At 39.5% G+C, this 27,453-nt stretch overlaps 3 protein-coding genes across 8 annotated transcripts; 2 read left to right on the forward strand and 1 right to left on the reverse strand.

Moving 5' to 3' along the window:
- Positions 1–1,490: 1,490 nt before the first annotated feature.
- Positions 1,491–24,977, reverse strand: LOC138042883 (uncharacterized). 6 transcript variants are annotated; one of them, XR_011131103.1, is made up of 5 exons: positions 24,791–24,945; positions 14,201–14,252; positions 5,047–5,148; positions 3,529–3,743; positions 1,491–2,935 (listed from the first exon to the last, which is right to left on the reverse strand). XR_011131103.1 is itself a non-coding variant. In XM_068888934.1 (4 exons), the coding sequence occupies exons 1-4, from the start codon at positions 24,937–24,939 to the stop codon at positions 2,781–2,783; spliced, it is 621 nt and encodes a 206-aa protein (XP_068745035.1). In that variant the 5' UTR covers positions 24,940–24,977; the 3' UTR covers positions 1,491–2,780. The 6 variants fall into 6 exon arrangements, 1 of the variants encoding a protein (XP_068745035.1); XR_011131102.1 differs by lacking the exon at positions 24,791–24,945 and having other exon boundaries at positions 14,201–14,350; XR_011131106.1 differs by lacking the exons at positions 14,201–14,252; positions 24,791–24,945 and adding an exon at positions 14,123–14,141.
- Positions 15,715–16,461, forward strand: LOC138041762 (tropomyosin-like). Its single transcript, XM_068887478.1, has one exon. It carries the CDS (start codon positions 15,715–15,717, stop codon positions 16,459–16,461), a length of 747 nt encoding a protein of 248 aa, XP_068743579.1.
- On the forward strand, positions 18,530–27,453 carry LOC138042882 (uncharacterized). The gene is made up of 6 exons (XM_068888933.1): positions 18,530–18,622; positions 19,637–19,739; positions 20,642–20,902; positions 21,259–21,633; positions 25,841–25,890; positions 26,657–27,453. Exons 1-6 carry the CDS (start codon positions 18,569–18,571, stop codon positions 26,825–26,827), a joined length of 1,014 nt encoding a protein of 337 aa, XP_068745034.1. The 5' UTR covers positions 18,530–18,568; the 3' UTR covers positions 26,828–27,453.

The following is a 27,453-nucleotide window of genomic DNA, read 5'->3' on the forward strand; positions in this document are numbered from 1 at the left end:
TACGCAACGTCGCTGACTAAAGCTAACCTTTCTCGAGTTTTTAAAGTTTCAGCCACTATTCGATTGGCGATGTTTTTCAGCCGCCCGTTCCTTTCTCTTTAACGTTTCGTGATGAATTTGAAATAATGTGCCATTCTTTTCCCGGCCTGAATATTTTTCCTCGGAGTTTTTGTCGCCATAAGATGTTAATGCATGAAGTAACGCGTGTGACAGTTGCGACACCTGGGCAGGTAAGGGTTTTCAGCTGAGCGCGCGCGCGTAAGCCACACACGCAATTCTCGCATCAGCTCATGGTTCAAAAGGGGTCATCAGAAATAAACAAATACCACTAATTTCGCTCAACTTTCTTCTAATTCCTATATAAATGAAACACAAATAGCCATCTCCTTTTCACCAAAGCTACGAAAATTCTACACGAACGGTTTAATAGTCACTTAAATTTGTTTGTGTTGCCCTGTAGCTCCACTCGCATGCGTTAATAGAGAGCTTAAGCACGAGACGTTTTTGTCAACACGGACGCCAAGTAGCCGAGGTGAAACTGGGTCGAGACCGGCGTCTGTGAATTGACTTGATTGCGTTAAGCATGTCGCGTCAGTGGTTTTACGGCATCGCTAGTTAATTGTACAGCAGTTTTGATTCTTTGTCTTCTTTCTTAATACTGAATCATGACTTCTTTAAGAAAGACAAGAGATATGCTTTTTCAGAGCTACAATCAAAGATTGATTTCAGAGGATGTATTTCTGATAAAACTGGCCTACAGATTTTGTTGAATTTTAAATGTTTTAGAGATTATTTCAGCATTATCTTGTAACGCTGAATGGGAAGATTTCAACGTCCCCTTTTTTTTTGAAGGACAATATCTGTTGATTTTAAGGCTCAAACAAATGCCTTATATCGTTGCCATGGTAACGATATTTTGGAGGAAAATGTGATGTGAGAAATTTATGATGAGCACTTAATACCCTGGCCAAAGTTCGTCTTGATATGATTACCCTAACTGTATCTAGGGACAGAACATGTTTATTTGTTTCAAAAAAGGGGAAACTATTTCGAGCCTCCTTATTTGACCACTCCACATAGAGGCTTGTCAGGGCCAATGAAACACAATCACGACAAAACAGAACATTCAACAACAACTGGTAAGAATCGCAACTGACAGGAGGCAAGCTAGTTGGCTATTTGCAACAACCTCGTCCTCAGAGCGCTTTTCCCTGGCTTTGGGTGGGGCGCTCGTCCCCAGGGCGCTTTTCGCTGGCCAGGGAAAAGCGTCCTGGGTGCGAGGTTGTATTTGCAAGTGCAGCTGAGAAGTGAACCTGGGACCACCAGGAACAAATTCAACAAGTGGTGAGAAAGTGTCTTGAGTGAACCCGGGATCCCCGGATCTCAAGGCAAGCGCCCTAACCAATGGCGTGCACTGCCTCCATATGTTTAAACCTTCATCTGTCATCAAAGCTTTTTTTATAGATTGAGTTGAAATTCGGAAACTACAATCATTTTGCCATATTTTTTTTATTTCTTTATTCTCTAATTTAACAATTATACATGAAGCTCTCTGCAAAGTTAAAAAACCTCCTGTGAGTCCTCCCAAGAGACTTTTTTCCACTTTTACAGAGAGTTTCGAATTCAAATTAACTTGCTGGTCGCTTTTCATCATTAAAAATAAGGGTTACCGGGTTTTTAAGTAGAAGCATTTAAAGACAAAACTGAAAACATAGGGTGTTTTAAGATTGCTATCCTACAATCTTGGACAAAATTGTTGAGTTAAACTCTGCTTTTGGGCTAAACTCCGATCACAAGTATGAAAAAGAAGCTCTTTTTTTGCCCCCATCCCCCACCGCCCCCCTTGATCAATGTTGCTAGACGAAACAAAGCATGTCGAACCTGGGCTTATCAACATTGGTTATAGGGGGGAGAAGGATGGCTAAATAATGTGCGATGTTGAGGACGTAGTGCGTAAAGCAAACACCCTGTTTTTAATATTCTCAATCCTTTTTGTCCAAGAATGTAGACCTAATGCGTCACTGCATTGGGCCCATTTCGCGAAATCGTGTTGCAAAGTCGATCCTTCTAAATATTGCAGTTCCAAAAGAGTGAAACTGTTTTGATTAAGGCTACCTAATGCACAAATAAAATTCCAAAAAATTGTCAACCTTGGTGATTGTGAGAGAAATAAGAAACCTAATCTCATTGTTTTCGATTCATTTATTTAATTTAATGCAATCGTAAAAACCACTGTTCATAAATCGTATTAGCGATTTTAAACAGGGAATTCTGCTTGCCTAACTATAAGCACATCAACATATATTTCTTATTCCGAGTGGTTTTCAATCAACTCAATTCTTTTTTTAAGTCAATAACACGCTGACAGTGAAATGAGCCAATCATGACGTAATGCAAAATACATACACGCCTTGCTAAAGGTGGGGAAAAAGGTAAGCGAGTCATGAATGGCTGGAATTAAGTCTGTTTGGCTGGAAATTTTACGTGAGCTAATCACCAAATCGGAATAGGAATGCAAATCAAAAGAAATCACGAATATTATTGGAAACCGCCGGTTAGGAAAACACAAACGAATTTCTAGGACCGTCGAACATCGCTTTCTTGACAAGGGCAGCACAGATGCTGAAGCGTTGTTTCGTACGAAAGCAAACGATAGCTCTATTATCAAAAAGAGGTGTTGTGAACCATGTTTGGGATAAAGAGCTATTTTACGTATATAATCAACTCGAATGTATTGTTCCCGTCGTCTCTTTATATTTTCAGTAATCATTGTTGATTTATCAGTATGCTGCCACACAATGTTCGAACACTTCTTCTGCACTGCATCCCTCAACGCAACATTCTTCCCAATACAACACATAATTTAACCCATATCCCCGCGTAGATTTTCGAAGGAAACTTCGGGCTTTTTCTGAAGACTGCAATATATTCTGATCTGTTTTAGGATCAAACAAAAAACAAAAGAAAATTTAACACTTCTGAACGGAAACAACTGATAAAACTTGTGCCAGGAGCCCATGACGAGAAGCTTGTAAATAACTAATTACCGTTTTTAGAATTATTTCTATAATTGTGAACACAGTCAATGAACATTCGATGTTAGCAAATTACCTTGCAGGTGCATAAATAATTTTTTTGACACAAGATGACAATCCAAACATATCAAGGTCTGAGGATTGAAATATCAATGAGTAAAGAAGTCGGACTTGAAAGGAAAGGAACTTTATTTAAGCATCTAATTGGGGACACTGTAAATTGAAATCAACAAATTAACGAAAGTCAAATCAAATGCTGGTTTTTGAGAAGAGGGGAAAATTAACCGGAGTACCCGGAGAAATCATCTCGGTACAGAGAAGAGAACCAACAAACTCAACCCACATATGACGCCGAACCTGGAATCGAACCCGGGCCAAGTTGGTGGGAGGCGAGTGCTCTCACTACTGCCCCATCCCTGCACTAAAGGTGGGGGTGGAAGGTGCAATTAATATTAGACACAGTTAGGTTCTGGCAACTTAGCCTGAAACTTACCTCTAAAAACGCGTTTTCTTTTCTTCTCGCAGCGAGAGTTGAGAAAGCTTTCCAGTCTCCATGGGGTGATTCGGCACATTACTTTACGTTCTAATTGGTACTGAGTGCCTTCGTTTGTTTTGATCTTAATAGAACTATTGGCAAGCGTTCTTTGGCTACAAAGCAGAATTGATACAACTGTCAAGGCGATTGTTGAAGTGACAGATATATGCTTCCTGAAAATGTAACAAAAAGGAAAAGAGAATATTTATCATTCCCAACTTTTCTGGCAAGAGGATGCACCAGCGAGGTTAATACTTGTTTCGACTAATTTCTGGTAACAAAGGTGGTCGGAAATGTCCTAGGAACAAGATTGTACACAAAGTAAACTGACCGGTAAAGCGTAAATCGTTCGTTTTTGTTTTTAAGTAATTTCGTGTAAATGTAAGATGAGCCAAAACATTAACTTAGATGGGTGTAGCCTCCTCTAAACTCAGTGTACATCTTAGCCGAGCGTTTTCCGCTGTCATGATCAGTTTCCTTTAATGTCAGACTCGCATATGCAAGTGAATTATGCTTGGAGCCTTGTAGCTTTCGCTCTTGTGGTTTGCAATTGGCCGCTATGTAGTCCGGAAATAAATGTTGGCCTGAAATCCATTCTGAAAGCAGTCGAACGGTGGAACAAAGCGCCAAGGCAAAGTCAACAGTATAGAAATTATACCTTGCAGATTCAAAGGAGAGAAACTAGAAACTAGAAAAAAAGGGGGAGAAATGTTGCCAGGCAACGTGGCATACGTACAACTTGCAGGTTTCTGCGAAATGTTTGCAAATTTTTGGGGAACGAAAGCTAGGGAGTTTTTTCTTTTAAACAACATTCACAAAGGAAATCTTATTGTAACTTCTCTTTTCCGGCACGCGTGACGAAAGTGGTCTTTTTGAATTTTATTTTATGTTATTTTATTTTATTTTAGTTTAGTTTAGTTTATTTTACTTTTTAGTAATACTATTTTATCAACTTCCTTTATAGGAACGTACTGGAATTAACTGGCATCGATTTACATGAATATTGATTTTTAAACCGAACCATATTCAAGAGGAAAAAATGGAAGCAAGAATGTATGCTATGGAAAATGTTACGAAAGCAAAAGGAGGAAAAAATCCTTATCAATCTATTAATGAAATGACAGTAAAATTCTTATCGACAATAAATTGGCCTCACCGTGGCGAAGTTTGTGGTTTGAATATATCGAATTCGAACGCAGCTCAAATTGAAATCTGTTTTGTAATCCAACTGCAAAACTCCATTTTAAACAAATAGACCGTTTGAACGAGCTAAAGAGCCTTTTTAAGGATGTATAAAGCACTTGAAGGGATTTTCAAAAGAATGGGGAATTTCGAACCAACACGAAATGAGAACGGCAGTTTAATTGGCCGTTCATGGTCATGTAAGCAATTTTGCTTTCCATACAGTGATTACCTTTGTGGCAGAGATATGCAACACATCAGTCAACGAGACAAAGTTAAGAAGCTTTTACTTACATGACTGGTTGGGAAAATCCACGAACGCCGTCAGAATTCGTCGGTCTGTGGCGTTGTGTTTGAACGCCGTTCAGTCTTCGGTAGTGGGCAGAACCAACAAAACTAAAATTTCACAAAAGACAACCTTATTGTTTAGTAGGCGTCCGATAACAGATCACATTACGCTGATTACAGTAAATAACACCATAAAATCACCTGTTTTATAGCACTGTGGCCGATTTAATGGTCACCACAAAAAACGCAAAGCAATTATTCAAAGGAATTATAGTACCGAAAAAAAATAGTGCAGCACTTATACTGAGATGCAGTAGAGCTTCCTCAATTCAAGGTTTATCGTAGGAAAACCGTTATAGATGCGGTATGTGTGGTCTTTCTCATAATCCTTGCTCTATCATGGCAAAAAGCAACTACCTATATTTGCTGCGATAAAAATAAATGAATTGTGATATTTTTAATGTTTGTTTTTGCGTGGGGTTTTCGTCCTATATTTTTAGCTTGACTGCGTCAATTTGAAAAAATTCGACAGCATAAAATAGTATCTTGTATGCGCAATATGTAGGCTCGGACTTCCGCAACTTTCTTTCAGAAGGGACTTTCAGAACTTTCAGAGCTAATATCCAATTTTCACATTCACAAAGGCATTAAAGCTAATTTTGAGCAAATAAATAATTTAGGTTATTAAAGTCATTGCTTTTAACTATATGGATTGATAACATGTCGATTTTCAGTCCCTGAAAAAACTAAACTATCTCAGCTTTTCCAAATGATTGATCGATGTTTCAGTGTAACGAATTCATCTTTTGGTAGAAAAAAAACTGATATGTCTCAAATAGGTGAACCTAAACACTCTCTGTTATTATTTTTATAATGAATGTTTTTATTTTAAGTTGCAATGGAATTTTTCACCGTTTCCATCCGTAATTCCATTGTTTCTCTGTCCATTAATTAAACGTTGTTCCTACACTGAACCCGACACTGAAGCACAATTTTTCAGATGCTTCCCCTAGAAGACGCAAAAGAGGATCTAATCCGCGCTGTTATCAACAAACTCAATTTTATAGTCGACGCTTGTCGCCATAATGTTTTTCTCAAATTGAAAGTGATAAGGCTGAAGCAATAACTTACGCCAATGGTGATCAATTCCAGATCGGCAAAATTGGTTAATTAAACTTAACGATGACATCAAGAAAGAGAAGTATCTCGAGTCCATTTAATCTCAATAAGGCCTTTTTTTCTCACTTTCGCTTCGTCCAAAACTCTTCCAACTGCTGAAAACATCCCGGGTCAGAACTGACTCGAAAATGGCGGCTGAAGGCATAAATTCTGAATGTTGTCATAATTATGATAATCATGATAAATTATGCCAATCCTCGCGTTATAACGCTTAAACAGCTGGCAAAATAATGAAAAAACAGCCAGCCTTTTTCTGTCAACACTTTTAAAAAATTGCCCTAAAATTTAACAGTGGGTTATACCCAATTAGTGAAGATAGCTGAAAAACAATATCTCTGAAATGGCGGAACAAATTACTGTGCCTTGCAGCACATCAAAAGATATCCAACCAAATGAGGATATTTCCTGCCGTTTTTAATGTGGGTCTATTAATATACACGATCTTTTCACATCAAATAAAATAATGAAAAAATGTTAAGATAGATCCTTTACTAGTTGTAGAACCTGTTAGACGTGTTTTTCAGTGATCGCCAGAGCCAGAATTGACGTTTTATTTTAGATTGGCACCTACTCGAAGCCAAATATCGCAGCACTTTATTTTGATAAGTTATATTATGATTCAATTAGCTTAAACTAATATTCCGGACAAAGAATAATACTATGTTTAATTCAAGATAGCCACCAGGAAGCCAAAAAAGATAAGCAATCTAAAACAAGAAACCAATCTCTGGATGAAGGACAGATAATGACAATTACAAATCAATAAAGAGAAGACGGTTTTTAAAGGAAATGAAAAAAAGCTAAAATGACCAAAAGGAACACTGGAGAACTCATTTTGCAAAATATTTAGAGACAAGGTTTAAAAACGGTGTATTATTGAGAGGCCAGTTATTCCAATATAGTTCAACATGAGAATTTAGCCCAAAAAATTACGTGCATGAAAACGTCTACAAAGAAGAAGCATCCATGGCTTTGATTTTGTAAAGGAAACACCTAAACATACCATCTGTATGTGGAATTAAGAACCTTAATTTCAATCGTCATTGAGGATGTCGTCAACAGACTGGAAATATCACTCGAGCAATAAACTGATCTAGGAAACTCAGGTATTGACTTTTTTTTGGAGACACTTGAATGTGGTCAGTGAAATGATTATATAAATCCTTAGTGTACGAGCTGTTAATATAAAGACACTTAATTTTATCAAGCCAACTAAACTGCTGAACCCTTGTTTGATCAAATAACTTGAATTATTGTTAGAACGACTTTCATATGACCTTGAAAACAAAACAAAAATGCAAAAATTTAATTAGCTTTTCGAACAAAAAATAATGAGCTCGATTTTTCATTGGCTTAGCGAACGCGGATGTGAAAACGTCATCTCTCCATGGAACTTTCTGGAAAGCGATCGGCATTTCGCTTTGACGTCGTTTGATTTATGTAGTAATGTGATTGGGCAATTGAACTGTTTACTGCCCAGAGTAGGAGTTTCGTTGAAGGGAATAAGGAGAAGCTTTGTTTTAACCTTGCCAAACATTGGTCCCTGAAACAAATTGCGAAATCTTTTTCAAGGTCATACGAAAGTCGTAATTTCCGTGATCATTAACATTCCGGGAATGTGATTGGTCAGTTAAGAAGGTATAATATCCCCAATCAACGTATATCTGACACCTAGCCCATGCTTAGTGGGTTTATTCTTGTTTCTTCGTTAATTAGAAGAACCATACTTCATCTCCGTGTCGGTGTGTCTTCAACTTACACGATTCCTTGAAAAGGCGACCAATACATGACGTACTTTCACTAATGGTTTCCAAATCTGGATTTGAAGCTAATATACATATTAGCTCCTCAATTACTATTAATTTATGTTTTACTTTCAGATATTTTCATAACTAGTCTGTTTACCATACGACCAGTCTAGCTAGTTCATTCATTACGATTAATTATGATGTTTCCCGTGCTAGCCCTTTCGCTGTTTTACGTCACGACTGTTCAGACTGCTTTTTCATGCCCGTACTTGCTCTTTCTTACACCCCTCTGTCACAGACCTGGTGGAACCCGACCTGGTGAGTTATTTTGCCCTCCCTGGTGGAATATTGACCTTCCTGGCACCTGGTGGTTTTTTAAAAACTCCCTGGTGAATTTTATTCCTCCCTGGTGTAGAATTTTAGTTTCCCAGGTGAGGCGTGCTCCCCTTCAAGAAAAAGTCGCAAGTTTGGAATTCCGTTCTTGTTTCTGTTATATGAGGGCTTTTTAAAGGATCGGGTATTACATGTCTTATTCTGCTGTACAAAAGGATTGCGGGCTTGGGAAGCGCTCTTAAGAAACATGCGCAGTTTGTCTCTTTCTATTGTTTCCCGCTGGCCAAAATCGTGCGGGCTCTAATCAGTGACCGGCTCGTGAAGGAAAATGGCGGATGGGTCATTCTGAACATGCTTGTGATAGCAGCACATGCAGTGAAACTTCTCGATCTTCCTCGTTTTCCTCCGAGGCCAGCAACGAGTATTCAAAGCAAGCTAAACGGAGGAAGAAACGGAAACATGCTGAAGATTGGTGGGATTCTTCCGACACATGTGACACGATTGAACCGAAAAAGCGCAAGAAGGATCAGATTACAAAACGCAAGATAGTCAGAAAGAAAAGGAAAACGACAAAGCGCAGGAAATCATGGAGAGGCACTGAACGTCTCCCTAAGCGAAGAGGCCGAGAACAAGACGTAATTTTTACTGCCCTTGTAAGAATGGATAAGAATGACAGTCGAATTCCTGTGCTTTTCTCCTTGACCTCGAACTGTGCTGCCTCGTTTGCTGCCTTTAAAGGCAAAGTTTTAGAAGCCTGTGGTCTCTCATGTTGTAAAAATGTTCAATTTTTCTATCTCCACAATGATCTTAAAGTACAATTGTGTGAAACCACATGGGCGGCATTTATGCATTTCTTAAAGAGATGCACAGATTTGTTGGAGTTGGAAACTGTGTCAAGCAAAGTTAGTGCTTCCATTTAGTCGAAAGAGCCAGGCAAAAGCTTTCTTGCAGCCACGTTGTCATCAAGGTCTCCTCGTGAATCACAAAACTGATCTAAGCAATTCAGTGTTGAAAAGGGTAGTTGACAAGGAATGGAGCAGGGTGTATATATATGGACTTTCAAAAAGGTCAAGGAAAGAAGCAATGCGACAGCTAGTAACTGAGCACCTGATGGAGAGCCAGTGTAAAAATTGCCCCATTTCTCATACCGGTACTTCCAAAGTTGCTGTCTCGGCATGCCCTGAAGAGCTGCCTGATCAACTCAAGAAACGTTTGACAGCCTGTGAACTGAGAAAGTTTTTTGACAAGAGATCGAAAGTGAGAAAGGTGTATGGATCAGCAGACTTGCTTCTAAATCAGTTGTGCCCAATTTGTGTAGCAGTTGTGTCACTTGTTCACTTCAATGACATCATGATTAAACGAGACAACTTATGGCAACACATCAAAAGTTCTCACGTGGATGACCCAGTCCGATCACGCGAGATGAAGAGAATATTTTCTATGCCATAGACCCCAACTGGACAGGTGCTGGCATACGTACATATCCTGCGGGGCAGCGAGGACAATGCGATGACTGTATGCTTGGATGAAACTGTAACAATCACGGAAACCACGTACAAGATCTCAGTGAAGACATACAAGAAATTGCTCAAGAATTTGAGGATTCCCTCAGACGAGCATTGATACCACTACATGCAGATGACAACTACGAAGATGACAACGAAGAGGCAACCTTAGAACCGGTTGAGGCAGAAGAGATCCTTGCCTATCAAGATCGGAGGCAAAGAAGAAGCAGAGCCAGCAGGTACAATGACATCATTGCTTGTCTGCGCTCAACAACCTTATGTTTGGTGAGTTATCAATGACATCTACTGCGTGATACTACACTGTAGTACTGGAATAGTAACATGTCAAGGCAGGTCAATTATTTTTATACTTTGGTAGACAGACTTTCAGAATATTGCTTAAATGGCTTTGACTGGTGATAAACAACTCATATATAAGTTGCTGCAATTGACCTGCTTTCAAAATTTAATGCAATACGTTTCTTGCCATATGTATCAAACATAGTATGTTAAATACTGGGTCACACAGTTTTGCATGTATATACATATATAGTTAGATTTTAAAAAGTCATTGGCCTCCCTGGCGAAGAATTCAGGATCAACCTGCCCTCGTAGAGTTTTTGTTGAAAACCTGGTGAACAACCAGGTTCCACCAGGTCTGTGACCGAGGGGTGTTTTCTTCTTCTGCTGGTCACTATAACCAGTTCGTATATTTGTTCGGGCTCTTTCTTGCAATCTCTCTTTCTCTCTCTCGTTGTTTGTCACTGATATTTCGCCTGTTTTCTCGTGCTCTCAGTCGATCTCCTTCACTCTCATCGCCTGCTTACTGTTTTTTTTCTCTCTCTCAGTCTTTCTCTTTTTTCTTCATTGTACGACATTTTTGCTTGTGATACTAAAACGCAATGTACGCAATTTCCCCAAGATAGGACGCAGCTCTTTATATCCCCTAATTTCATTGAATCCATTGTTTTTTTAGCCAATCCAAGGAGACGCGGCGTTTCGTCTCGGCCAAGAGACTCTTCAAAGACCTTTAGAATTCAAAGGCAAACTCGTTGAGCATCGCACCCAAAGTCCCGTTCGCAAATGCTAGATTTAACTCGTGATTACACGGTTGGGAGTGTTGGGAATCCTTCTGCGATAGAGGGCCAGACTGTCAGCATCTAGAATTTGCGAACGGGAATTTGGGCGCAATGCTCAACGAGTTTGCCTTTGAATTCTAAAGGTCTCTGAAGTGTCTCTTGGCCGAGACGAAACGCCGCGTCAGACTAGCCACGAACAGTGGAGCTCAGCTATTAAACAAACAACGTGTTTGCAGCCCCAAGCTTTCGTCAAGATTCCGGTAACGAATTTGCGATTACTTTTGTCGACGGTTAGGGTAATAGTAACTGGACTTAAAGTGTGGATATTATCACCTTAGGCTGGGATAAAATCAGACCTGATCTTTTAAGAGTGAGCTTAACGTCTCTCTTTTGTGTAAGAATGATAAATATTTTCGGTTTTAAGATTGAAAATGTCGTTTATTGAATGCTAGATTTTTTGCAGCTATTAACTTTTTCTCCATATGTTGCTCACTTTCTTTCTTTCTTTCTTTCTTCCTTTCTTTCCCTTTCTTTGCCCTCTTTGTTTGACTATCGGATAAACTGGGATAGAGGTTTGTTTCGTTTGATTTTCTTACTGTCGTTGGCTGGGAGTGTGTGATAACACTTTTGTAAGGGACCCAGTTTACTATGTCATCACCAATCATTAAATAATGATAAATACTAAAAATTCCTCCATATGGTATGCATTGGAGTACAAGGGTAAAAAATACTGGTCAGTAGTGGTACCTCCTTGCCCGAGCGATTTACCATGACGACGTAACCACGACATTTAGGCCCGCAGATCGCTTGATGCTGCTACCCAGAGAGCAGAGTCTCTTTCGATCTTCCTAGATAAGTCGGGAAGAGGAAAGTAGACTCTGCCAGCTGGCTAGACTTTCTTTGATTTGCCGCTCATCCAAAGATATGGATGAGTCAGTCCAGTTTCGAGTTGTCAAACCTGTTTTTCTTAATTTGTGCGCATGATCAATCGCCACGCGTCATAAATATTTTTTTCATTTACAACAGCGTGACAATTCTTAACTGTCTAAATTCCCATGAGTATTTCCTCCGTACGTCAGTTACAGAAACTAGTTTGCCAGAATTGAGAAACCTATTAAAAATTGAAATGGCAATTTAAAACCTTGAACTGTCTTGAGTTTCCAAGGAAATGATTCCTTGGTTGTCGTGTGTTTGCCAGAGTTCCTTGGGAGTGATTACGATTTTTTCAAACGTTGGCCGTGTATCACTTATATTAGAGTGTAATGTGAAGTGCTAAGTATCTACCCCATATGAACTATGTGAGCGTTAGCCCTACTGATGGAAATGGGCCAACACAAGGACAGAGAAAAACTCTGACCAGGGTGGGAATTGAACCCACGACCTTCGGGTTAGATCACCGCTGCTCTACCGACTAATCTACAAGGTCAGACGGGAACAGGCCGTGGGAATTGACGATGTTAAAGTCACGGCAATGAACATGTACAAGTACAAGGAGGGATTACGTTTTTTCAAACGTTGGCCGTGTAGCACTTATATTTGGACAGACTTAACTGATTAGAGTGTAATGTGAAGTGCTAAGTATCTACCCCATATGAACCATGTGAGAGTTAGCCCTACTTTTACTTGTACATGTTCATTGCCGTGACTTAATTCTACTTTTGGCAACGGCTCGTGCAACTTGTCTCGCAACGATTTTGGCCGTTGCAGGGTATGTTACACTGTGCAATATTTCTTGCAACTTGTCCCACCACAATGTCGCCAAAACATGGCGAGACAAGTTGCACGAAACATTTCCCAGTATAAAAGCCCCTTTAGATCCATTTGTTTTGTCGCGACGTTGCTATTCCTATGCCACCCCCCCCCCCCCCCCCCCCCCCACCGACAGGCCAAGATAGTAGGGGAGAGAAATGTCTTCCTTGAACCATGAATGAAAATTTCTGATATATCTCAACTTCAACTAGGTGCCACTTTTCATTACGTCCCTTATCTATTGTATTGATAAAACCCTCTGGCGTTTCATTTCAAACAGTGAAAAACTACAACAAGCACATAAGTTACAGCTGATGGAAACGAAGAATAGATTGAAACTATCTCGGCAAATTTAACCATTAAAAGATAACCGATTTCTTTTCTCTGGTGAAAGAGGGTACCATAAGGCAAACTTTTAATTGTCTCGGTTTCCTTGTTTAAATTTGATTGCTTGGATTGGTTGTTTCGATTTATTTGATGCCACGTTCAAAGGACAAAAAGGAGATCGCTCATATGGAAAACGTTTAAACACGTGAGGTTTTTGGAAAAAAATTTAATTGAAATGGACGAACACCGCTTGCCGAGATTTTGGAAGATATTAACCTACAATCATCTCGGGAAACGCTTGAAATTTTGTGCGTTTCCAACATTGTCAAAATCTCCTGCAAAGCGCCCACAGCGGGGTCCGGGTTCTGTGAACCGGCTGTTTTTACTGAATCCTTGATCCCTCTCGGAATATTCCAGAAGTTTATCCAAACCTGTGCTCTTATTACTCAAAGAGCATTTAAAGCCAACAGAATCTATATTTAACCTGCGGAACTCCTATCCTTTGTCCTTTTAGTGAAAAATAAAATATACATATGCATGAATTAACCTGATACTGGGAAATTTTCCCTCTAAACACGATGCCCATTTGTTTCCTATTTGTTCCTACTTAAATTACAAAAATCAAGTTACCATGGCGATACCAAGAAAATATTGCAGCGTGTGTACTTTGTTCAGTTTTGTTATCTCGCTATCATAGTTTGAACAATTCCCTTCCCTAACGGTCATAGAAATTTATTGGTAAAGGTCGTAAAATGTGACGATTTCTGTCCATGGAGATAATGCTAATTGAGACATGACCCATCGCAGCAGAGTTCTCCAACAGCAATCGAACAAGCTTATGTGCGGGACGAGAATATTAAATTAAAAAGAAATTCTAAATTCTTTAAAGGTTACATTGGATAAAAATATTAATTACAGCCTTAACATGATCGCCGGTAAAGCGAGATTTGGCCTCGCATTCTCAGAAGTTATCGGCGAAAGAGCCAACTGATTGCGTAAACGGGGACGAAAGCTTATCTGGGAACTTAATTAGTAGATCGCATAACTTGATGAAGCTCGCAAAGTTTATCATATATGTTGTAACAAACAAGATAAACTGAATCTGCAAGTGATAATACGCAGAACTTCACATAGTATAGAAAACAACAAAATTAAAACATACCAGTGAGATTAGTTCCTGAAAATCGATCGGAAAAATTGCTCATTTAAACAGATCATAACTAGTGGGAAATTAACTTACTTTCGGAATGTTCGTCGCTTTCAGTCTCTCACCAATAACGAGGTCAGAAGCCCTATTAAATTATAAAAACAAGTAAATTGACTCAGTGGTGTAGAGCTCTTGATTACACACTTCTCTTGACTGACTAAAGTTCAAATAGTACGCGATATCAATTGCACTCTTTTTTGCACGCTTTTTTTGACAGCAGGCGTAACGGATTTAACATTCTTGACGATGTTCTCGAGATACGTTAATTAAGATCACGACATTCCTGGCAACAATAAACAAATATGGCGAGGCGTAATGACAACTTCCAAGTGTCTGAGTGTGGTCGGGGAGGTCCCATATACCAGCAATACTTTGTACATGTTTTATCCTGAAAAGGCCTTTTCTCCTCACTCTGCATGGGTATTAAGTAATTAAAATTACTTAATCACAATCCTGCACGCCAACAGCTTCGTGGGTGGATATTAAAGAAGCTACGTCAACGCTTTCTTAACCACCTGGGTTTCTATTTCAGGTTAAATTCAAATGTGCCGGTAACAGACATTTGATTAACGTTCACATGTCTGGTCGACGCGACTGCATGTTTGTGTAATGTGTTGACATAGCGACCTTTTGAGTCATTTTTGGTGTCATTAAGTTTCTGTCCGCCAATTTAACCCTAAATAATTTTTTTTTTCTTGCTGCAATTAACAGAGATAATATTGACATTGTTGCAGACTCTTAACTAAACAAAGAAGCTTCATTGATTGATTGACATTGTCAAAAACGGCAATTTTTTCGATTGATTTTGAGATTATTGTCTATATTCACTAGGCCACAAATTTGCAAAAAGCACAGCCGGTCTAGAGTTGTTTCACCCAGTATTCCAGTCTCCTGGGAAACGGCTACATTCCTGGGCGACCACTCGTGGAGATTGATGTTGTATCATGCACAAACCACGTCATAATGGGGTTGCAACTAAACAACAGTAAACAAATGGAAAGTAAGTCATTTTTTCCGCAAATACATTTGGATATCGTATCACTATAAAAAAAATGTAAATACTTTCTTTATATTTGCGTTTGCTGCGATTTATTAGAGTAATTAGAGCGAGTTTCAATTGAGTGTCGTAAAACCAAAACCAAAGTAGTATTGTGGCCAATCAAAAAAGGACTGAGACAATCCGGCAAACCAATCAAGACTCGAAGTAATTACAAGTAGCCGACACAAAGCGGGGGAAAATGTGCACGCGTGAGCCACGATTGGTTTTGGTTTCACTTCTGATTGGTTGAAAAAGTAGCGCGAGAACTTTGAACCAATCACTGAGTGAAGTAACCAAAGTAATTATCTAATTACTTTCGACACGCAATTGAAAACCACTCTAAGTTGGATTTGCGAAAACCTCTCAAATGAACTTCAAGCAGTAATTGGCTCTCATTTCGTTTCCTATTGTGACGTCATCCTCGCGCTGTTCAATGTCAGCCTACTGATTGTGACGCTCTCTTGGCGACGTTCATAGTGAACCATTTCCCTGGAAAAGTTCCCTAAACATGGCCACGGAAAATCTGCGCGAGAAAATGGCGCAATTGAAAGCTCGCTTAGACCTAGCTGAGGCTAGAAGTGAAGACTTTAAACAGAGTCTTAATGAGGTAAATGGTCAAATCGACAGTGCCGAAGAAACAGCCGCTTCTCTGAGGAGACAAGCAACACAGACCGAAGTTGATATTCAGCGGATATCTGCTCGACTGGACGACGTGGAGGGTCAGTTACAGATGACAAGCGAGACTCTACAAAGAAATGAAGATGCCATGGCATACTTGTCAAAAGAGGAAGAACTGATGACGGCAACACAGAACGCCTTCAACGAAAAACTCGAAAATATTAAACAAACAGTAATAGTTAATGAAACCAAGTTAGACGAAGCCAGACAAAGGATAAAATCTGTTGAGCTGCAGAAAAAGCTCGCGGAGAAACGCTGCGAGCGTTTATACGAGCTTGAGGAAAATCTCAATTCGAAACTGGGACAAATAAACAAGTACATTGACGAGTTACAGTCAAATTCGCGCATAAGCCTTCTCAGCGAAGAGGAAGAAGCTACCGTGAAGGAAAAAATTAAAGATTTGAGAAACACATACAGAGAATCGGAAGAAAGGGCGGAGCATGCGCAAAGGAAGATTGATTTGTTGAATCGCAAAAGAAACACTCTTGAAAAGCAACTAGACGGAATAACAAAGAGGAAAACGTGGGCACAAGACGAGCTCAACAAGGTGTTTAACGAGTTTAGTGGACACGCTTAACCAAAGACATTTTTAGCTTTGTAGCTAAGTAAAAAGTTTCAGTGGCCGGTGAAGCATGAAATTCTAAATCGTGGCTGTTTATAACAGCTTCATCATTATGTGATGAAGGTAGATGTCTCTCCAGATGAAAACGATCGCCATTAAAGAAAATAGTGCTTTGCGCTGTAATCTGTCGGATGTTTAACCGTCATAGCACCACTGATCCATTGTAGCATTAAAAGTTCATTCTGGAAGCACTTAGGTTGTTATTAATTGCATTAATTCAATTTATGAAACGCAATGATTCCCGTTTTGAAGAGTTCAAAGTTTAAGGTTTCATCTGCAATTTAAACTAGTAGTTAGACTTTCTCTCCTTCTGGGATAAGGACGATAAACCATGGGCCCTGTGTCACAAATATCTTCATAAATTCCCTGTGGGAAGTTAAAGAACCCACACACTCTAATTCAAGAAGAGAAGGGGATGGAGTTCCTAGTGTTGTGACTGTCTTTTGTTGTTAGTGGGTGGGTGGGTGGGTATAGCAGGTCCACATCAGCTGAATAGCTGCCAAAACTTCAACCTGCTCCAACCAAAAATAACAAAAAAAACAAACGACTAGTGCAGACTCATGCAGTTCCCTCTACTGTGCCCAAACCATTGATCACCTTTTGATCTCAAAGTACAGATTTAACCCTTTCACTGCCGATGGCTTCCCCATTGAAGAGTAAAATCGTCTGGCGTTACACAGAGTAAAATCTATAAGTGTCAATGGCATTTATGGCAGTGAAAGGGTTAAAATGCGTGGCTCAAATACAGACTTGAGGACAACAAAGGCGCCACATGCAAAATTAGTCAGAAGACTTTAAAGTATATAACAATAGGAACTTTTGTTTTTCGGAAAGTGGCCCTGAATTCTATAGTTCAGCCAACCGCTTATCTATGAGGTGTCGTCCTTTGATCCAAGTAACTTTCTACAATTAAAAACTAGCCGTGAGGTTTCTCGCAGACTGGTCGTTTGGGTGTGGAATATTCTCGCTCTCCTTCATTTGTTCGCGGCATTTGTGGACGTATGCCAGGTGTTTTGTAAAACGGAACACAAAAACAGCGTACCCGGTCAACCACAAAAAAGCCAAACTCTTCAGAACTCCAATGGTGAAGAATTTACTTCCCAACAGGAAAAATATGTACAAGATATCCAGTATTCCGAGTCTGGTTTCGTAAAGAGCTTGAAAGTCTAGCTGTCACGCCTTCGAAGCAAAGAAAATCACAATGAAGAGAAAAAGGAAGCCAAATATAGAAACCCTATCTAATCTAGTAGCTTAGCTCCCACGAGTCATATATAGCTCGGTTGTAGAGGTCCAAACTATAGTTAGTAATCGGAAGGTGACAGGTTCAATAGATGTTGAGCACTTGAGAGTCCCAGAGTTATCAGATGATCAGAAAACTTCATCTTTTCCTTATAGAAACGCTGTTTTTCCGAACAGTTTTCAGATATGCTGACATAGCTGCTAATAGGCCTTAATGCTATTTGGACCTCCGGCGCCTAACCATATTTACACAATGCGTTGTCAGTTATGAAGATGCACTTCAATAACAAGTTTTTCATTTCATGAGGTGCACGTGAAGTGAGCAGGTACCAGCGCTTGACAGTAAAAGAAATCATTGTTTAATAACATAAACTCGCACAGTTAAGTTCTCTAGGTGAAAATAACAGTTTTCTGCTTTTCCCAAAACAGAGAGGTGAAAAAGTCTCACGAAATTTCCGTTACGGAATTTGCTTTTCTCATTAATTCATTTTCCCTCGTTTCTAAGCGGAGACACCTCATTTATGTCAGTGTATGGTGTATTCCACTGCGGTATCTAGTTGAAATTAACCGTTTTAAAGAAGTTGGGGAAGGTTTCATTATCAAATTTAAGGCGTTTGATGCCTTTAATTTGACCTGGTACTGGACACTTTTCACTGCCAGAAAAAGCGCGCGAACGTGTTCCCGCCATTCTTATCTAACGTATGAGGAACGCGGTGATGCGAGATACCCGAATATTGCCAACTAATGTCGCTCTCGTATTGGTTAATGCAAAAAGCGTGGCTCCCAATGAATGAAACTAGCATAAACAAGATAAATTTGTCCCATGACGTCATGTTCCTTCTCCCCGTACTCAATATGGTGGAAGCCAATTTCTTCGGTAAGTTTTAAAGATCCAATTCATAATCTACTATCTTTGTTTAAAACCGATAACTGATTTACTAACTATTATGGTTTAATTAAAACTTTGCTGCCGAAATAAAAATTTCTCTGTTCTTTAAGTACTTAAGCTGAAAAACAACAGGGTTCGCGATTGAAGAGAACTTGAGTCGATTAAGAAGCAAATTTCAGGAATAGCATTTTAAGATAACCACATAAGTACAGTTGGTGTTGGACCTCGATTTCTACATAAGTCTGTTTCTTCCGCTGTCCGCTTTTTGTCGTTTCTTGCATCGGTGTTTGAATTGTTTCAGAAGACTGATTTTTCATGAAAGTACTGTTATGATTGGCAGGTGGCAATCACACAAAACAACTCAGTTTAAAAGAAGATCAAATTCAAATACAGAGATATCACATGGACCATAACAATAGCGAAAACCAAAAGCTACAATTACGCACACTTTACATCCTCAAGAGCATGTTAGGTGTATATCTCCTTGTAATAAAAATAGGAGAATATAAATATATTTCGGAAACATAAAAAGTGGTTTTTTTTGTTTATGTTGAACGAACACGGTCAAAAACACGGCCTTCATACATCGAGATTTCCTGTTGTGTAGCCTCAGAAGCTCAAGTAAACGTATCAAGTTTGGTGGTCATACAGGGAGGTCGTAAGAACTTCGTCGTAATTTGACTTAAGCATAGTATACATGCGCTACAATGTCACCATCGCAAACAGCTCGTAATCACGTCGGTCTTCAATTTTTCACCTGCAGAGAAAACGGGTGGGGTTCGGGAGGAATTTTGAAATTCTTCCCGAACCCCTCTTTTTTTCTCTTCGGGAAACACAAGTCTTAAAAGACCTGTGTCTGCAAGGTGCAATCTCAGTTCCAGCTTAATCCACGTTATCATTCTAATACATTCGAAGGAAATCACTCTTCCGTACATTGTTATACCTACGTAGATATGGTCAGTTAGAGATTGAAAGTTTGAATTTTTGATTTTTCGACTCCAGACAAGTGATCGATTGGAAATTCGAGGAAGGGGAGAGATGGGTAACTGTTGGTGCGTCGTGCTATTCGCCTTTTTTGCATGCCTGACTGCAGTGAAAGCCGATGGTAAGTCTGTTGAATACTGACACTTTTTAAAACAAACCTCTGTTCCTGGTAATAATAGAGCGACTCTCATATGACCTTGCAAAATAAACGTAAAAAAACAGCACGTAAACAAAAATGCAAAACATTTAATTGGCTTATCGAACAAAAAACAAAAGAGTGCAAATTTTTCATTGGCTTAGCGACCGCGGATGCAATTAACGTCATCTCTCCATAGAACTTTCTGGAAAGCGATCGGCATTTTGCTCTGACGTCATTTAATTTGAAATGCAGTAATGTGATTGGGTAATCGAACTGTTTACTGCCCATAGTAGGTATTTCCTTAGAGGGAATAAGGAGAAGCTTTCTTTTAATCTTGCCAAACATTAGTCCGTGAAACAAATTGCTAACACTTTTTCAAGATCATACCAAAGTCGCGCTGTTAGATTGATGTTCTATTTCGTTTTTACTTCGAATGAAGTTTCTGTGCGTTTTACACGTGGGGGTTATCTAACGGTACCAATGGACTAACGACATCGGTATCATAAAAAGGTCAACTCCAGACTCACTTTTATTTAAAGGCCAGGTAACTAAGTACATAACGGTAAAAAGGCTTATTGACAATGTTTTGTTTTCGCTTCCACCGGTTCGCAAATTAGTTGCGCATTAAAAATGATTTTATCGAAAGATTTGATTGGTTATCTCGAAAAAAGGAGTGCAGTTTTGTGTACCGTCAAGGTCAAAAATACAGACAAAAACATGAAACAAAAAGACTTGTCAAGTTTCATAACCATCTCCATTCATTAACTATGTTACATGTACCAGGAAATAAAAAAGATTCAGTGAAAAAGAACTCAATAATTGACGACTTACTGATGCACATTCATTTTCTTGCGATGTATTTGTTGTACTTTTTCTCCTTGCAGTGCAATGGCCAGGTGGTACGTATGGTATGCCCATGCCTGATACAGGTTGTCCATCAGACGGGATCACAGAGTGGAAAGCAGGATGGACATACCACGATACTGAAGACGACAATAATGCCAACCAGCGGTCCAGCATATTTCACATGCCCGTTAACTTTTCTGCGCATGGCATTCAGCAGAAGTTTTGTCTGAAAGTTGGGAATAATGGGAACACTGGAACCGAGATTTGGCCAGAAGGAAAATACTGTTTGTACAAAAAAGGTGAGGAAAGACACTCTCTATTTATAACTCAGTCGAAAATGATAAGTGAAGCGAGTACTGCATGATAAAAAGACCGGGTCACTTGTCATCATTTGGCTTATTGCTGACTGACGAAATAAGGAAGAAAAAATGAATGCATTAAACGATCATTGATTGTTTTGCAGTTTAACATATTAAAATAATTAAGCGAATTACTAACTGGTAGCTTTGGTTGGTTAGAGTACTGGATCAGCGCTGGGCTTAATTAATGACTAATGTTCACACTCTGTCCCTTCGTCCGTCGAATTGACAAACACATTTCAATGGCAACTTTTTCTCAAGCTGTTTCATATCCTTTTTTTTCCCGTAATTCTCAGGAATGTGTCCAAGTGGTCTCAAGGAGGGATTCATCCGATGGGATGACGAACAATCCGAAATCGATTTCAAGGACAAACACTTCGGTGATCTTCCAGATGGCAACTACGACAAATCACACACAACGATAAAATATTGCTGCAGTACTAAAGGGAACGTTAACAATCCTATTCAGCTTCCGGCGCTCAAACCTTTCTACCTTTTAACTTATGACTCCGCCCAGTGCCAGAAAGTCGCTGGAACTAAAGTGACCAGTGAATTTATCAAGTTTGATGATGATGATCAGGGAAACACTGACGCAGCGGGCGGTGCCCATCCTTATGGACCAAGCGAGGACCCATTCAATCTCAAGATTTACTACTGTTATTATGAGCCAGGTGTGTATGGTTTATCGCAGTCTCGGACGTAACGAGAGTTTTAATCTCATAATCGTTGACCCGCCGACGACACGTCAGCTTAGATGATTGGACATCGCGTAGCCTTAAAGGGGCTATGTCACGTTATTTTAGAGTGTTTCGGGGAACTCGAGCTCTTTAGTTAATCACAAGTTTAAAACTCGAAAACGGTAATGTAGCATTCCTTTACTGATAAAATTATCGTAACATCTGAAACAAGATGATTTTGAGCAAAAACGACTTTTATCCAGGCGATTTGCCATAAATTTGTAAAAGGTCGGGCAGACGTTTTTCAAGATTACCCAAATGCAATCCTTTTCAAACTTGTCCATTTGTGTCCATCCATGCTTCTCTTTACTTTTGTTGTATTTCCTTTATCTTGTTCAACAGTTTTAGGTGTTTGTTGCGATGTTCCATTTTCATTTTTGAGCATTTTGGGTGTCGTGAAATTTCATCATTTTGCGTGATATAGCCCCTTAATTAAGATCAGGGTCGGCCAGGAAGGGGTAGTGGTATACCATTGTACCCGAAAAAAATTCGCCAAAATACCCAAAATTCATCCAAATATACCCAAATTTAATGAAAGCATTGTATACTGTATACCTGAAATTCAAAGAAAGTGATATACCGAATATCCGTATTTAGGCTGCAATATACCGTATACCCGATTTAAAAAGCCCCTGTATACCGTATACCCAAAAACCCTGGCCGACCCTGTAAGATCGTGTGGTTTCAAATTCCAGTCGGACCAACAATCGGCAAGGTTTGAAAATAAACGAGTCACCGCCGGCAATTGTTTTGAATTTCTAGACTCGTATAAGGACGATAAATCCGTAGGTAAGAGAATATAAGGTACGAGATGGCATCCCCCATATTTAGCCTTACTCCGATTAGTTCTGTCATACTGCGTGGTTATATCAAGGACGACACTTTATTGTTCAATTCGATGTGCGAGTGGACTGCGAGATTATGGGAACAACGATAAAAATGACCTTCCCATCAGGGGAGAAATGTAAAAGTCAATTTCATATAATTAACATGGGCCATAAGCATTCGCCATCTTACCTCATCAGGACTGCTCAACGACCAACTTTTTGAAAAAGGTTTATTTTTCTGCCAAACAACAAACTGACAACTGTCAAGCGATACTTCTCAATAATTAACTTTTGTGGGAAAAAAATAGCCGCTCCTCAGCGCCAGTAAGCTCAAGTCCATAGTATCCCTTTTGCCAGCAAGCAATTTTATTGAGGATCATAATCCCAGCCAGGAAAGAACTTCCGTCATTGCCTTTTGCCAGTTATACGAGATGTAGGGGTCTTCAGTGCCAGTCAGCCAGCAAATTTAGAAATGATAATGGCTTATTCCCAGCAAACGTTATTCTAGCACATCTCAACCGAGTACAAGAAATAAACCTGAGTTCAGCTAACCTTTTTAAATATCTCCCTTTTCCAACAAATGTTAACTCAACCCATGAGCGTAATGATTCGTATTTTAGGAAGTCTAAACAAGATAGCATGACTTCACCTGACACTGGGTTAAGTATTGTAAAACTGTTACATTTTACACGGCTCGTTTAGTGGATGACTTTGTGCCCTGGTACCTCTAGGATTTTATAAACGTTTACCCTCTCAGTGCGTTTTAAAAGTAATTTTTACACTAGACAACATGGCGGACAATTTCATAAAGTCAGCGGCTCAATATGCAGAAGTCACAAACACATCACCCGATGTTTTGCAAGATCTACAGAAGTCACAAACACAACGACGATGTTTTGCAAAATCTAAAGAAGTCACAAACACATCGACGTTGTTTTGCAAGAACTTAACAGAAGTCACAAATACATCACCGATGTTTTGCAAGATCTACAGAAGTCACAAACACAACACCGAGAGGTGTTGAATTTCTCCTTCCTGTAGGAGATGAAGGGGGTTCCTTGTATACAGTGTATATTTCCCTGAGTAAGGTTGATTCTCTATCCAATACCATTTTGCCATTATTAGAACAATAGACCACGACGTAAAACACAATAGAGCTGCGTCCTATAGGGATCCAGTCAAATTAGGTGTTGTATTTAGCTGCATCCCGACTGATTATTAGGCAATGATCGGTGATATTGTGTGACGAAGGACAGTGGCGTCTTTTGTCTCTGACTTCCTTTTTGTGAATTTAACTTCCGACAGGATAACATCAAGAGGATGGCTGGGATAGCCTCTCATATGCAAGCGAACTCTGAAGTTGCAATTGTTTTCCTCAAATGTTGAAATTGAGGAGTTTGTTCTGAGTAATCTCGGAGCTTCGCCCTTGATAAATCCTTTACTAGCCCCTGGTGGGTGGTAGGAGGAGAAATGTATATTGGAAGTGAGAGGGCACATCAAGAATATTACTGATGTGTCCAGAAAGTTTGTTTCTTTGTCATAGATTTCGGCTTTAAATTTTATGGTTGCATGGTGTCTGTTAGCATGCTCAATGTACTTGTCAAAATTCTTCTGTTTCAGTGTCCCAAAGGAGAACACGTCGTCTATGTTACGTTTCCACTCTAGCAGTTTCTTATTGCTCTGTCTCAAAATTTCTGATACTGGCAAAAGAAACCGCCATTTTTGTCCCGTGTGTTTGGAGATAGCTTATTCCGTACAATTGGAAGGATTTTTCTTTGAGTATGAGCGTAATTTGTTAGCATTTCTCTAAAAAATAAAATGTTGTGTCGGTCTTGATCCTTTTTGCAAAATTGAGTCACTCCAAAAGAACCTGATACATGCACTAACAGCCATTCAAACCGGCTTACCCCAAGATGTTGCCATTCGTCCTGCGGCTCTTGTCATTTTTCAGTCCACCAGAATTTTTAAAGCCACACGTTTACAGCGAAGCCCTCGACAAGATTTTTAATTTTCTTAGCTTAGAGGAATGGAGACAGTATTTTAGTGATGCAATCCACTTATAAAATTTCGGAAAAACACAATAATCAGTCGCTTGACCAACACAGTGAACTCCGGAATCTTTGTCCGTTATTCACAGGGTCCGTATACAAATAGTCTAGAAGCTACGTATATCTAAAAATTCGATTGCTAAGTTGAAATTGAAGAGAGATGTAGGTAAAGTAATTGAGATGATTTCATCCAGGTTCAATGCAAGTAGTGCTCACCTTTTTCGCAGGCTTACGTAAAGGTTTCTGATCTCCCGCGTAGCCGATTTCTTGATCAGGACAAAAAAAAGAAAGCATAACTTCCTGAGCGGACAGCAGTTGCTGAACTCTTTGCTGGACGTGATCACGTCCAACCGTGAGACAAGCATGGATAAGGGCTATAGAGGATCACCAGACACAAATATCACGCTGGGTACATGAACGTCGTTCACATCTGAAGTGTGTCAATTAACACCACATCCGAAAAACGAGAAAAAACGTTTTACCAGAAATGAGCAAAGCAGGGGGCGTGTTGGATCATGTTCCTGCCAAGAACAGATTCACAAACAAGACCGCCAGCAAGAATTTATTCGTAAATAAATTCCCAGCAAATTATTTGCTTAGAGACTAAACTTCCCAGCCAGCATCAAACTGCGTGCGGAGCGGCTATTTGGTATATCGGCTCCAACAATCTTTCGCTGTAGGCCCCGCTTCACAATACTGCCTTGCGTGCTACGTTAAAGAATCCATGTTCTCAGTTTGAAAGTGTACCCAAGGGTACAATGTTCTTGGAGTTGGGGTCTCTCAATCTATCACAACTGGTAGCCCCTGTAAACTCTTCTGGTTATTTCAACTGTTACAATGAAAATCAATTGTAACGGCTACCATTTGCGCCACAACGTATAACTGCTATTTCAACTGTTACAATGAAAATCAATTGTAACGGCTACCATTTGCGCCACAACGTATAACTGCTATAAAGCGCTTTGAGTCCTCGCCACATTCAATATACCGTTATAGAGGTTTTGCACGGCAGCCATGTTGCATGGCAGGAACAAAGAAAATGTTTTGCATTAGAAAGAACATTTATTGCCATAGGAAAAAGAATCTATTGTTCCTGCCATGAAACATGGCTGCCCTGCAAAACCTCTATATTACAGTCACACAAATTACCATGACATAGGCAAAGTGAAAGGCAATTGGAATGTAACAGGATCCAGTGAAAGAGTGACAGAATTGATTTCAGTTTGGATTACAAACAAATAACTAATTGTCTGATGCTTGTTACAGGCCAAGAGAGTGAAGATGATCTCGGAACAGGGAAACAAGTTCGAAGCAAGGTATGCTGGGATCTTTTTATTAAGGGCGTTTTATCGTGGGGTTTTTTCTGAACATAAATAAAAATTAATAATTGATTAATTAATAACTAGAAATTGAATAATATATATATTATACATTACAAATAAATATAAATTGAGCTTTCTGCGACGTCGATGTCCATATCTATGTTATTAATTCCATTTGTGGTTCTTTTAAACGTTCTTGCGCTATTTAAACATACAAGTGATGATCTGAGCAAGGAGAAGCAAGTTTTGGCCCTGATCCATGCTATTGTAGTGTGATATTGCTCTCCTTTCTTATTAGCTATCAACTCAGGGAGCCGGCTGTGATAGATCTTGCATTCTTTACTCATTCCTCCGGTAAAGGTTCCTTTTCATACTCGCTCATTTTTTTGCGCTCGCAAATGCCTCTCGCCTAATTTTCATCCACTGCAAAACTAAAACAAATCATGATTTAGTTACCTGCGACTTCCTGCGTTTAGTGTTAGCTGTAGGTTTTTTTCTTTTGTCAGTTATGTCTGTCTCATTTCATCGTCTGTGTCTTTTGTGACCTGCTTGAGTATAATCTTTGGTTTTCAATTCATGGCGCTTACATCATTCTTTCCGCAAGACAATTCACTTTTAGCAAATCACAAAACGGGGTAAAAGAAAATCAAAAAAATTTATTTTGAATAGAGCTTATAACTCGCCTAAGCCGCGACAGATCATCAAGCATAGGCGTCAAGGAGGACTCCCTCTAATAATTCTTTTTTCTTTTTATCTCCAGATTCCAGGCAGCAAGGCACCTAGTTCCGGTATGGCTGTGGCGATCGGTTGTGGTGTGGCTGGTGCGATAGTAGGAACGGCGTCTATTGCATTTGCCACCAAAAGAATTCTTGCGCACCGAGCACGCGCCGCCTATGACCTCGTAGACAACCCACAGCCTGATGGACCATGATTTCACAGGACTTGAACAACGACAGGCCGCATGGCTTTAACGTCTCACATGTCTTAAGCACTTCGACTTATACGCTTGTTTTTCAGGGAATTTGAATTTAAAACCTTTTACAACAGTGTATAATAACTCAAGAGAGATAACAGAATGAAGTTCTCACTTCGTTTGGTCACGAAAAAAAAAAACAATTGCCAGGTATTGGGATATTCGTCCCTCGATAAAGCGGCACGCATTTTAGGGTGCATTGGTCTATTCAGTTGGGAAATAAGGTTGAGTGAAATGAATGTTTCTAATAGTTATTTTACGTCTTGCAAAGTTAATGGCCTTGATATAAGTTGGAAAAAATTCAGCCCGTGTTTTTTTTTCAAGACACAGAAGGTATATTTTCGTACAATTTCCTTCGATAGGTGTTGTTCATACGCCTTAATTAAGATTTACTTGCGGGGAGTGGCAGATGACTTCTATGTTCATTTTGAGAGTAGATTTTAAATGTATGGAACGAAAAAGCTATTTCCAAGAGCAGCGTATTTGGAATACCGTATTTAACCTTCCAATCCGTTTTTAGAGTTACCGTTTGTCATGGAGTAGACTGACGTTTTGGAGGAGAATAAAGAATACTTTCTATTGTA

Source organism: Montipora capricornis, chromosome 3 (assembly GCF_036669925.1).
Source record: "Montipora capricornis isolate CH-2021 chromosome 3, ASM3666992v2, whole genome shotgun sequence".
Taxonomy (NCBI): Eukaryota; Metazoa; Cnidaria; class Anthozoa; order Scleractinia; family Acroporidae; genus Montipora; species Montipora capricornis.